Below are 14,414 nucleotides of genomic sequence, written 5' to 3' on the forward strand. Positions count from 1 at the left end.
GAAATGAAATGCGCCATCGCTTTGCATGGAGCACTAGAACTCCATTGCTTTGTCACGCAGACACTGTGAAACGCCATCTCATTTTATGGAACTGTAGAAATCACTTTTTTTTGGATGTGTTTAAGCAGATAAGCATAACTATATTCACAAAAGATTACAGCTTACTGACTTCGAAATTTTGAAATCCGATGCACAGACGCATTGCATGGAGCATCAGAACTCTACGACTTTGACACGCAGATATTATGAAGCGCTATTCTCTTGCATGAAACTGTATGTTTCGCATTATTTTGAAGAGTAGATGCAGATAATCATAATGTTACTAATAGAATATTACAGATTCCTTACTTTGAAACGCTGAATTGAGATCCGCTATCGCATTGCATGGATAATTCACATATAATAATGTAAACTCCATTGCCTTGACACGCAAACACTATGAAGCGCCATTCCGATGCATTGAACTGTAGAATTTACATCCCTGTAAAGTGTACTTAATTTATCCACAGGCGGACAGGTTGAGGTTCCATCCTGTCGCATGGAACTATAGATCTCACATTCTTTTGAAGAGTAGAAGCAGCTAAGCATAATGCTATGTATACAAGATTACAGCTTAATCAATTTGAAACTTTGGAATGTGGTGCGTTTTCTAAATTGCATGCAACATTAGAACTTCATTGCTTTGACGCGCAGGTATTATGAAGCGAATTCTTGTTGCATAGAACAGTAGAATACACATGCCTTTGAAACGTAGAAGCAGATAGGCATAATGCTGTGCATAGACTATTGCAAAGATCTTATTTCGAATCGTTGAAATAAGATGTTACATCTCATTGCATGGAGTATTAGAAATCTATTGCATCGGCAGGCAGGCAGTTTGAAGCGCCAACCCGTTGCATGTAATCGTATAATTCACATTCTCTTGAAGTGTAGAAGGAGGTAAGCTTAATGCAATGCATAGAACACTAGAGCTTATTTACTTTGTAGTGTTAAACTGAGATACGCAATGGCGATGCGTGGAGCATTAGAACTCTTCTCCTTTGATTGTAGTCAATGTCAAACTCAAGAACGCTGCATAAAATTGTAGATATCGCATTCTTTAGAACTGTTGAAGCAAGTGAGCATTATGCGATGCACAGAAATGAGAAGCGCCATCGCAATGCATGGAGCATTCGATCCATATTGCTTTAACAGGTAGACCATATGAAGCCCCACATCGTTATAAGGAACTGCAGAATTCACATTCTTTTGAAGTGTAGAAGTAGATATGCATATGGCTAGGCATTAAATATTACAGCTTACTCATGTTCAAGCGATGAAACCAGTTGTGCTGTCGCATTGTGTTTGAGTACACGTAATGATGAGGCTTATTTTCGGTTGAGCTAACGATGGGTTTAAATCTTCGTCACGAACGTATTCGTCACCGTTGCAAAGTACGCCCTAATTTGTGTTACAGTAATAGGGAAGTAGGTAGATACAATTGGAGTTGACTCGGTATCTCAACGATCAACTATTATATTTAACTTAAAATAAATTGACAGAGGTTGAGTGCTTTTCATGTTTTTTGATGTGCCTGAATGCGAACTTCTACTAAGCTCTTAATCGATAAAGTCAGAATGTTTTATTGTAAATTCGTGTGGAGGAGTGATTAAGGGTGCGGCCAGCAAGATATATGGTATATTCAATTTGAAAGATCACTACGAATACTTAATTTTGATATTTATGATGGTGCGACATCCTGTTGCATTACGAGTTTATTACTGCAACGTGTCGGCTAGTGTTATTGCAGGATTTGTGAAATGAAGTGTCTGGCAATCAGATGTTTCGTTGAGTGAAGTATGACAAGTGGCTGAATAAGGATGAACGGTTTAATTATTATAGCATGAGAAGCATGTCTTCCGCAAGACATCCTCCTCCCGTTGAAAGGCTAGTGAGCAACTAAATGAATATGTGATGTAATAAGAGGTAATAGTGTGTGTATGTGTGATCGTGTGCTTACGTACTTACTGTTGCTTTGGTCTTCGGATGAGTTGCATCCTTGATGGATTCCGCGAAATCTCCTCCCTTTGTTTGAATCGGCAATGGAACAAGTTTTTTGACACTTAGGTCAAACGTGTTCGAAACCGTCCTAACGGTGACTGCGTGCTTGATGCTATTAAAACCGGGATAGGTTTAGATCACTCGTCCTAGTGGCCATTGCATGGACAGCGTGTTTTCTTCTGTCTAAGGAGGAAGATCGTTCCCTACGTAATCCGATGATTACACATCGTCCATTTGATGCGGCTAGTGGGCTCGTTTAAATATTCGCGATGCCAACGAGTCCAAAGGCATTATCGCACCTTTTGGACATGTTGCCAACTAGATGAACAATTGGATTGCGTGTCTTCATATAGTTGTGTTTCCGTAGAATCGTGAGAGCACCGCCAATTAGGAAATGTCCCGGGATGAGGACTAACAGGTCATTTGGATCTGAGGAAATTGGAGTGAGTGGGCGGGAATTAAGGATAGCTCCGATTTGGGTTATAAGGGTTGTAAATTTCTCTATTGCGAACAGCTCAGTTTTTGCAACGCTCGTTAAATGGTGCTTGGAGGGTTTTACTGCGGCCTCCCAGAGGCTTACAAAATATGGTGCCTTTGGTGCGATGAAGTGCCAGTTGATTGATTGATTTGATAAAAATAACGTGACTTCTTTGTGGTGTTCTTCTGAACGTAGTAACTCCTTAATCTCTTGAAACTCATTATTTGCTCCGACTAAGTTTGTTTGAGATATTGTCAGAGTATAGATTTATGCGTAATCCCCGTCTTGCGATGAATATTTGTAGAGCAGCGATGAAAGCTTCACTAGTGAGGTCGTGGACAATTTCGAGATGAACAGCTTTTACTGCCAGGCAGACGAAAACAACCACATAATTCTTTTTTCTTCTATAATTATGGTATTGCCGCTCTTTAATGAAAAAGGGTCCGCAATAATTGATGCCTACATTGATGAAGAGTCGAGATTGGGTGATGCGTTCTTTCGGTAGATTGCCCATACAGTAATTGTATGCTGGTGGGTTGGTGCGGCAGTAAAGATCACAACCCCGTATTGCTTTCCAGACTTGGCTTTGGCTGTCAATGGGTCAATGTTTTCAGCTTATGCTGTATAATGCTGTTTGGTTTCCAGCGTGTAAATATGTGAGATGTTCGTTTATAATGATACGTATAGTTACATGAGTTTTCGGCAGAATTATGGGGAGTTTCTGGGAGAATGGTAGTGGTGAATGTGCAATCGACCACCCTCTCTCAGGATTCCATCTTCGTAAAGGAATGCATTCAATCTTGTCAATTTCCCTTGATTTGGTTGTGCCTCTTGTATTGGCATCCGTTGAGAAGCCGTGTAATTTCACCGGGGATGACTCTAACAGTGGCCTTCAGCACGCCGACCTCGATGTGGTCGGGTCCTGGTGCTTTTTTATTATTGAATGTCCTAACTGCACTCGCGACTTCCGCTTCCGTGAAGGGAGCGGCGTCGGGAGTGTCGGGTGCGATGCGTGCACTCTCCCTGATTTCACGCTGCGCCGGCGTGTCTTCTACTTCCCGGTCGTCTGGAATGTGGACCCTCAGGAGCAAGCTGGCGGTTTCGCGGCTATCATGCGTTGTTTCACTACCACGCCGGAGGGTACTGAGTACTCTCTCGACTCGAAGTTTGTTCGCCTCGAGTTTATATACGATACTCCAGGGCCCCGAGTTCCCGTTCGACGTTACGAATCGCTGCCAGCTTTCGAGTTTCGTCCGCTTCACCTTCCTACTATATTCTCGCAAAGAAGTGCGATACTTTCGTAGTTTTTCATGGCGAGCGGTTTCTTCTCTTTCCTCCTGGTGGGCGCGACGTAGACGGTACACGGACTTTTTTAATTTCATAAGTTCGCGGGTCCACCACGGGTTGGACTTTCTAAAAATTCTTTTCCGTGGTATTGACGCGGCACAGGCATCGGAGATGACTTCTGTGAGCGTTTCTGCCATCCTTTCGACTTTTGCCATAGACTCGAGCCTTAAGGTTTCGAGCCTCGATCTAGATTGATCGGCCAGGCGTTCGGAGAAGAGCTCCCAATCGGCCCGACGAGTGTCGAACCGAGTGCTCGCTTCGCCCCGTCCCGCCGCTTCGGCTCTCGGCACTCTTAGCCCGATATCTATGGCGTTATGATCGCTGTTTACCCAGCCACTCCTGACCCTCCAGCCCCGAACAAAGGGGAGCATGGATGGCGACGCTAGGGTAACATCGATAAAAGACGAACCCCTGGTCGACCAGTAGGTAGGCGGCTGTTCAACATCGTTCACAACTTCCATGCCGAACGCTCGAATGAGCTCCTCGAATTGAGCTCCTCTATCGTCTGTGATCTGCGGCCCCCAGAGTGACGACCGAGCGTTGGCATCTAGCGAAACTAAGAGCCTCTGCCCCCTCAGGGAACGAAACACCACTTCGAGGTGCCTGAGGTGCCCCTCGATATCGTCGCTAAACTGGAAGTAGCATGACACGACGTATACCGAGAAGCCGGGCGCCAACACCTCCGCGCAAACAGAGTGCGGGGTGCTAAGCTGCGAGACGAAAACCATTTCGAATCGAGGGTTGCAAACGGCGACCGCCACCCACGGGTATTGTGAGCCGATGGCCGCCACCTTCGTTCCGATTCCTAAACCGCTCACGGTGTGGCTCGAGCCCAGCGTTCTATTGTATGGTTCCTGTAATAGCAGGACGTCTAAACGCTTCTGGATTACGAGCTGACGCACCTCTCCTGATACTGTAGCTGAATGCTGCATATTCAGCTGTAGGATTCTAATTCCCGTGGACGCAATTACGGACGCGGACGTCTGCGTCGACGTCGGTACGGTCGCGGTCGCGGTCGCGGTTGCGATGGGATCGGATTGGGTCGCGGTCCGGGCGGTATCGCGGCGCTAATATTCGCCTATATTTATTCGATTTCGCGGTTTTCTACTTTGGACTCAGCCGGAGATTCCGAATCCGACCTGAGTTCCTCGTCGCATCTAATTAGGCGGACTTGGACAGCGCGAAGGCTGTAACCTTGAGGCCGCGCCAAAGTGTTCGCAGGAGTACACCCAGCCGCGGCATGGCGATGAAGCCTGAGGGTGGCCGTCATCGAGCGCGTTACCGGGCGGCTATGCTGCTCGACAATGGGGCCAACACCAGGGGACGAGGTCACGGGCCGAAGATTTTTCTCCCGCCTTGACCTATTCATCGCCACGATAACCTCACCCAGTCCTGCCCTCACCCGGTGATCCGCACGGAGGGCTATTTTACCTCCGGAATATTTAGAACCAGATGCGGCCATCATGATTTTTCGAGAAAAGGGGGGTTAACGCTTCCTACTTCGAGTAAAGGTGGGGTCGTCGATTCCCATCGGCGCGCGTCGGACGCCGCTCTGCCTCGTGGTGCTTTTTTATGTTTCGGGGGGGGGGGGGTAGGGTCGTCGCTCCCCATCAGCGCGCACCAGCGCTGCCCTGCCCGGGCCGCGGCCTCCGGTTTTCCGATTTTCCGGTTAATACGCAAGGGAGACGCACGCTAGAGCCGCTTCTGTTTTATGTTCCTGTTTGTATGTGTGAGGTATATCTTTTCTGCAGCGAACACTGCCGAGGATATACGTGTGTAGTATTTTAGTGTGTTGTAGATCGTCCGCCGACGATTTTCGAGTTCCAACATCGAACTAGGGTATCCCTGGTCTACCTGCGGCACCCTTTACGGCGTTCGGCAGGTAGCTGGGACCCTTGCGATGACTAGCTTCGAGCTATTCACCTGTATGTTTACGTTTTACTTAAGTTTTTCTACTTAAGTCTTTTTTGGGACTCGTATATTTTTATTTCGAGGCCGCGGTCCTGTTTGATAGAACCCACGCAAGAGCCTCGTCGGTGGCCGCAGTCTGGCAATTTTTGGACACTCGCTGGAGCCTCCTCTGGAAGTTGTACATTAATACGTTATACATGACGAGGACTCACGCCAGGGCTCCTCGGAGGAGATCGCGGTCCTGTTCCTGTGAGGATTTGAACTCACGCAAGTCTCGTTATTTCCGGTGAGCCGCGGTCCGGCCATGCTCCCTCCCGTGCTTCCGCGAGAGGTCCAGCTCATGCTTAGGCTCTCTCGCAAGAGTCACCGGTGGAGGCCGCGGTTCTGTATGAGTCAGGACACTCGCAGGGGCCTCGTTACACAGATGTTTGTGTTCGTGTGTAAGTGTGTGTGTTTAGTGTACCTCGTTCCTGCTGTGCGCACAGCAGAGGGTATACGCGGTTGATTCCTCGTTCCGGTGGTATATCGGGACGAGTTATCGAAGGTCTTAACGAAAGCGGGCCGTCCGTGGGCGGAATTTGGGGTCTCGTATTCGAAATTGGGTGTCTGCTGATCGTCCGTCAAACATTGAGAAATATTTATCGAAAATACTTGAAAATATTCGGCCGGTCGATTGGGGCCCTTGCGACGGTCGAGTACGTGGTTAACCGCCTGGAAGATTCGTATTGCGGCCACTTGGCTCGTTCGAGACCCCTTTTTTTTATGTCTCAGCCAAATACGAGCCAGGTCATATGTGCACGTTTACCTTGGGAAGCGAGTAGGCCGGTCGGCGAGAGATAGCCGCTAGTTCCCCGACATCTAAACTCGAGCCGGAACCTCGCGTGGCAGGTGTTATTTCCAGTAGCGATTTGGCAGTCGAGAATATTTATTTACAAAATGTTTCCTAGGATAATATTATAATATTCGAAAATATTCTCTTTGAAGACATTTGCTTCGGGACCGTGCCCCACCGGTCCCGTTTTTCGTAGGTCATAAAAATAGCCGCAGGTACCTGGGGTTTACCCCGAGTGTCAGCGGCATGTTGCCTTCGAGAAAGTCTTTGGATAAGAATTGGAGTGATTGAGTTCAGCTACCGTTCAAACTCCCTTCTCGGTATGAGATCTTTCTGCTGTCGAACCTGTGATCGTGACAAACCCGTCGATACGTGTCGCCAGTCGTCGATGTTCATTCTTGTTTGCATTTCCGATACGCGACTTGCTACGAATGTTTATAGGGTGTGTGACGATCTTTTGAGCCAATGTAAAGTGATGGTGGAATCTGTCCAGGGAACCGTGCGATTGCACTCTAGCTGTAGGACCTGGCGAGTCGTGATCATTAACAACGTAAGCAGTAGTGCTCCGCACAATTCGGGTCGTGGAATCGATTGGCTTTTTACGGTTGCCACTTTTGCTTTCGCATGAGGAGTTCTGCTGGTATATTACTTGCTGGCCCTTACTTATCGACGGATTGTAGGCAGATAGAAGGTCCATAGGCTTCCTTGCTGGCGTCACAGAATCCATGAATCTCCATGTATTTTGTCTTATTGATAACTGAAAGATGTGCAGTGGCAGTTGAGCACAGTACATTATCCCCTCGGTACGAATAGCCGTCGGTAGTGATTCTTCCCAATCCACCATCAGGGTGGAAATCTTCTTCAGCAGGCTCTTGGCTACGATTAGAACTGGACCAAGGAGGCCTGATGGGTCGTATATTTTCGCGATTTCAGAACTGATTGAGCGTTTGGCGATGCACGGTATGGGTGATTCAGTTTTCACTGTATACACATAGTAGTATCTGCGTGTCTTGAAAGTAAAGATCTAGTGCTCCATGCAATTCGATGTCGCATTTCATTTTAGCGTTTCAATGTGAGTAAGCTGTAGTCTTCTATGCATAGTATTATGCTTGTCTTCTTCTACACTTCAAATGAAGTTTGAAAGCACTGCGTGTCAAAGCAGTAGAGTTGTAATGTTGCATGCAATGTGTCTTGCGACATACATACGATTTATGCTATAATAATTGAGCCATTTATCTTTGTTCAGACACTCGTCATAATTTACTCAACGAAATATCTGGCTACCAAACACCTAATGCACAGATACTACAAAATCGCTGTTAAACACATAACAGCAAAAAGCTCTTAAAGCAGCAGGATGTCGTCTCATCATAAATTTCAAAATTAAGTCGTCGTAGTGAATCTTAAAATTGTATATAGCATATAGCTGGCCGTTTTACTGCTTTATTGCCTGCTCCTCTCATTGGTCGCAACCGACCTACAATCCTTGGTCCCACCCTTCGCGCCTTCTTGTCATCTGACAGTTTCTGAAAAAGAAGCAAATTTTCAGATTTTTCACCAATAACGTCTCATCTGATTGCCACACCCATGACCACTCCTCCCCACAAATTCACTTTAAAACAACAACACTTCATGGCTGAAGAGCTTAGTAGAAATTCTGATTCGGACACATCAGAGAATATGAAAAACACTCAATTTTCATTAATTCATTTTACGTTAAATATAATTCTTTGTTAAGGAATCGTATCAATTCCAATTATATCTATCTACTTCCCTATTACTATAACACGTATTAGAGTGCACGTTGCAATGGTGACGAAAAGGTTCGTGACGAAAATTTACGTCCATCGTTGAGTTATCATCCGAAAAGAAGCCTCGTCGTAACGCGTGCATTTTGGTCGTCCGAGCCTGATTCAAAATCCTGTGGACTGCGAGTTATTTAAACGAACAGTTAAAATCAGTGATGTGAGTGCCCGAACTACAGTGTCATTCAATCAACATTCAGCGACCGAAGAATCAAGCCAGTGATCAAGCCAACGCTCCAGGACAAATTGAGATCCTCAGCAGCAGCAAGCCAGCAGGGATCCAGACATCATGGCAGATCTCAACATATCTGACATCTTCACATCGAAACAGTAGACTCGAATTGACGTTTATTCGTCAATTCCTTCCTTATCCATATTCCACGATATCAACTCAATCTCTCAAACAAGCTCAGTCCATTTGTCCTAGAATTATTCTTAGTTCCCTGCGGCGTAAACGCGGTACCATGTTCGGTCAAATCACTGTCTTCATGCGACTTCTTAACACATGTGAAACATCAGAACAACCGAGTATACGTTTACTAAAAACCCACCTATACGCGTTAACTGAAACATGGAAGCGATTCGATGTCATCTAATTTGACCTCGAAGAATTAGAAAAAACAGAAACGTCACACCGCTACAAAATTCAAAACGACTACTTCTCTATCATAACTCGCGCCGAATCTCTAATCGAGAGAAGTGTTCCGAATGTCACGAGGAGAAACACGTTCGAATCATCGGCCACTTCCTCAACCATCCCATATGCCATTAAATTACCAGAAATGCAACTTCCAACATTCGACGGAACATATGAAATTTGGGCATCGTTCTATGATGTATTCTCATCGATCATCGATCGTAACGAGAACCTAACTCCAGTTCAAAAATTGCAATACCTGCGGTCGACATTAACCGGAATGGCCGCTGTCTGCATCGGATGCCTTAGCACAACGGACGCAAATTACACCGACGCGATCGAGATATTAAATTCGATTGTATAAGACGGGCTGCCTCTAACCATTGCGATGCAATCTGGAATATTCCAAGTCCACCAAGGGACACTGCAGAAGCACTAGGCAATGTTATCGATACCGTCAACTAACTTCTTCACCACTGAAAGATTTCAGAGGAAATATCTCGCAATGGAACACTTTTGCTTTCCATCATTCGAACAAAGATAAATGCTAATACGATGTTCTAATGGGAACTCACGGTAGAGGACAACAAAGTGCCGCCTTACACGGATCTTCTAGAGATTCTGGAGAAACGGGCCAACTGTGTACCAGAGATGAACCCAAGAGCAAGCTCAACCGCAAGTTGGGTCGACGGAAGAACATCGGACGCGAAACCAGGTGTTCTTGCCACAAGGACATTCTAATGACAAACAGAAGAATCATAAGAACCCAAAAGTGTCTAGTATGCCACGGAGGACGCAGCATCTGGGCATGTGAAGAGTTTCACGGGCTCTCAGTCCAGGACCGCAAGGCAGCTGTCGAAAATTCTTCACTATGAATAAACTGCTTGCGCAAGAAACACAAATATAACCTGTGCAACAGCGGCTCCTATCGCGTATGTAACCAGCAATACCACACAATACATCACCAAGCGCAAAGAACCTGGAAACAGACTACTTCTAAACCGCCAATCATCACTCCATCCAAAGAATAGGAACCGATAACGAACGGAGAATCTTCAATGTCCGAATGATTTCAGGACGTTGAGGCGCCGAAGGAAGGGGGACATCAAAACGTGTTTGCCGTCGATTCAGTCACGAGCGAATTATTCGTAACCACACAAATTCACATTTTAGACAACGATCAACAATTAGTCAACTGTCGAACGTTGATCGACACGTGCGACAACTATAAATTTCATGTCAGAGGCCCTCACGAAGAATCTCGGCATTCCAAGAAAATGCTGCACTGTATCCATCGGTGTTCTAATCACAATGTACGCAATAGCAAGACACTCCATCACAGTAACCTTTAAGTCAAGGGTCAACGATTATGAAGGAGATCTGACCTTTCTTACAGTTGCAGATATCTCATTATCCAATCCTGATCAACCCATTGATCGCTTGGATATTCCGCTCAGGATTCCGAGAAATCGATAACTAGCCGAACAAACTTTTTGTTATCCAGCGTCAGCTAACCTGTATCTCGACGCTGGAGTCGCCATAGCGCTGTTATAGATTTATATTTTCAAAGAACAAGGCTCGGATGGGTAATCGGAGGGAGTACCCTAACCACCCAACCCAAATACAGCAACTCATAATATCATACTACCACGGTACTGCGTTAATAGCTACTACTATTCACGTTCTTCTGAAGTGTGGAAGCAGACAAGCATAAAGCAATGCATAGAAGGTTAATGAGAGGAAATGGGATGCACCATCGCATTGCATGCAGCATTAGAACACTACTGTTTTGATATGCAGACACTGTGAAGCGCCATCCCGTTGCATTGAACAGTAGAACTCTCATTCTTTAGAAATGTAGAAATACATAAGCATAATGCTATGCATAGAAGATTATAGTTTACTTACTTTGGACCGTTGGAATGAGATGCGCAATCGTATTGCATGACGCACTAGAACTCTACTGAATTGTCAAGCAGACACTGCGAAGCGCCGTCTTCGAGTATGGAGGAGTAAAATTTACATTCTTTAGAAATGCAGAAGCAGATAATCACAATCCTATGCATGGGAAAATACAACTTACTTAATTTGAAACAATGAAATGAGATGCGCAATCACATTGCATGGAGCGTTAGAACTCTGCTGCTTTGACACGCAGCGACTATGAAGCGTCATCCCGTTCCATGGAACTGTATTATTCACAACCTCTTTATGTGTAGAAACAGATAAGCATACTGCTATGCATAGAGGATTACAGTATACTTTCTTTGAAACACTGAAATGAGATGCGATATCGCATTTCATGGAGCAGTAGCAGCTATTTACGTTGTATTAGAAAAACCACAAGATTGATATGCAAAACTTGTAAAGTTACGTTACACTTGGGGAATTGTTTTGCCACCTCTCATCAAATAAAGAAATATTAAATGAATGCGGAATTTAATTAAATGGAGTTATTTTATAAAAAGCAGTTAAGTTTATAAAGCTGTTATGAATTTTGTTTTATATTTGTACGTTTTAATATTTATCACACAAAGGAATAAATATTGTTGTATAATAATGTTGAATTATTTCATGAATTTACGTAAAGTTTTTTTCAAGCGAAGAAATGTTTACAAATAGTGCAGACGGCAAAGTGTTTCTACAAAAATATTTCCGGTCCATGGCGATGTTTCACTGCGCAAACATGTGGTTGTGAAAGTGATAAGGAACATCGGAACTGTGTTGCTTCGATACGTAGATACTATGGAGTCCCATCCCGATGCTGGGAATTACAGAATTCACACTCATTTGAAGTTTAGAAGAAAATAAACATAATATGTGTATAGTAGATTGCAACTTACTTACTTTAAGACGTTGATATGGTTCTCGCCATCGCATTGCATGGAGCATTAGGAATCAATAACATTGACACGCAGACACTACGAACCACCGTCCCGTTGTTTGAAGGTGAAGAATTCACATTCTTATAATGCGTCGAAGCAGATAAACATAATGCTATACATATAAATTTATAGTTTACTTACTTTGAAACGTTGAGTTGAAATGCGCCCTCGCATTGCGTGGAGCATTAGATCTCTATTGCAAAGAGACATAGATATTATGGAGCGCCATCCGGTTACAGAGAACTGCAAAATTCATATTGTTCTGAATCGTACAAACCGATAAGTGGCGCATATTATTTCAAACATACGTCATTGCATCTTGTGCATATTCGCGCATGTGTCTTGGGCTGCCTGTAAATGTGGATGGTAAAATGACAATTTTTCCCAGTTTACTGAGATTGCCATCATTTACAACTACATCACGTAAATGGATGTACTCTTCAGAACGCAATTTGACTTGAGTTAGTCGTATGTAGAGAAGTCTTTCACTTTCTGTTTTTGCATACATGTCAACAATGTATTGATGAAATAATTGTCTATATTTCAATATATGATTATCAGTATTCTCACGAATCATCGTTCGATATGCATAATAAATCATGGCACTGACCTTATTGTTAATGTCCACATTAGTCGTAAGATTTCTCATATTAACATTAAAATGATATCCATGCTCTCCTTGCCAAAATAGAATGGAATATTGTAATGCATCATATGAACGATGTGTTTCTGATACTTGCTGGACGTCATCATTTCTAGGATGAAGAATTATAGAATTATAAAATTAAATTCTTCACCAACTATGACAATTGCCACTTCATCAATCGTTGGTGCGTTGAATTGTCTTCGATGTTGACCAATAGGTATTTTATCTGCCTTTATTATCACTTTGTAATCGTCAGATGGCATTTGTTCAATGGCAGTTTTAAATAACTTAATTAATTCATTATGTTGTTCAAACAAATTTAATAATTTAGCGACAATCTTTTGTTTAGTACTCATATTCAGTTGACACCGTCTGTTGATTTGTTCGTCAGTATTTCCCATAAAATATATCTGAAGATATTTGTGATCAGCATTTGGCAAGGGTAGTAGTGATCCAGCATGGTGATAAATTCACCCCTGTACTTTAAATGTTGGCATATAATTTGCGCTAACGATATTCGTTGTTCGGAACGATGTCATTTGGAAGCATGAATTGTACTTGCGTATATTTTTCAAAAAATTTTTTGATTGACTTGTTTCACCTGATACTAAAGTTAATAATGGTTTACGTGGTGAACGCAAGTCTGGTAACTTTACTTTTCCACCTGCACATCACATACCTGGTGTTTCATTTTTAGATTTTTGAGCACCATAATACGTACACTGTTTATCCGCTTTTCCAGTAATTACACTTGGATGAAGACAGTAATTATAAAGGGAATTGTAATTGAAACTTCATAAATTCAAATCAGTATGTATCATTCGTCTTATCTGTGTCCTGCGAATGCGATTCCTTTGCTGCCTTGCTTACCTCTGTTCACTCGTTTCTAATGATCGAGCAAGAACAGTGTGAACTCGATCTCTTTCTTGCCTTGCTTGTCTCTGTTCACTCGCTTCTAATGATCGAGCAAGAGCAGTGTGATCTCAATCTCTTTCTTGCCTAGTTTTTCTCTGCTCACTTGTTTCTGAAACTTGTTCTTCTCTTTTCCTTTTTGCTTGATTTGTAGATCGACCAATGGCACTTCGCTTTGATGGCATAATTGTGGGATTAAATAAAACGTATTTCTAATTATTTTCTTCAGTTGGAAATCAATAACATTTTTATTTATTCACGTATTAATAATTTATTCTCGTATTAATAATTGCAAAAGTTTTTTGACTGCATTTTTGTATTTATTAGAATTTGCTGACGGAAAATCGAACGTCAAACGCATTAATGTTGTTTTTTGTAATTTAAATTAATTTGTTGAAATCTTAAAGGAAACAATTTATGTATTTAAAATATTTTAAATTTTAATATAATTTGTAATATTTAAACAATAATTGAAAAGATATAAATAAAACGATTCAATATTTTACTTACTTTGTGACTCATACTTTTATTTTTATTTCAACTATTATTATGGGTATGTTATTTTTTACAGTTTAATTTGACTTAAAAAAGTAAATTCTATGAGTAAATTTCATGTGTAAAAATTTAATTTTTCAATTTATTCATGGTTACACTTTTAACAAATATAATATTACTAATTAAATGTTATTTTGATATTTTTGGGATGTTTGTTCGGGAGTACCTAGAACCCCAAACCTGATTTTAAAAAAAATTTTCAAAAACCTTCCCGGAGATATACTTAATAATTTCCCAAATTTTCAATTTTCACGGCGATTGGATGTATGGTTTTTGAATCTATCGAGTACAGACAGACAGACAGACACACATTCAGTTATAAATATGTAGATAGATAGATTGATAGATAAATATAGGTAGATGAAC

At 42.7% G+C, this 14,414-nt stretch overlaps 1 protein-coding gene across 1 annotated transcript; it reads right to left on the reverse strand.

The window, feature by feature from the left end:
- Positions 1-1,875: 1,875 nt before the first annotated feature.
- On the reverse strand, positions 1,876-3,032 carry LOC143432466 (uncharacterized). The gene is made up of 4 exons (XM_076909132.1): positions 2,753-3,032; positions 2,340-2,703; positions 2,008-2,152; positions 1,876-1,938 (listed from the first exon to the last, which is right to left on the reverse strand). Exons 1-4 carry the CDS (start codon positions 3,030-3,032, stop codon positions 1,876-1,878), a joined length of 852 nt encoding a protein of 283 aa, XP_076765247.1.
- Positions 3,033-14,414: the final 11,382 nt, after the last annotated feature.

Source organism: Xylocopa sonorina, unplaced genomic scaffold (genome assembly GCF_050948175.1).
Source record: "Xylocopa sonorina isolate GNS202 unplaced genomic scaffold, iyXylSono1_principal scaffold0319, whole genome shotgun sequence".
Lineage (NCBI taxonomy): Eukaryota > Metazoa > Arthropoda > Insecta > Hymenoptera > Apidae > Xylocopa > Xylocopa sonorina.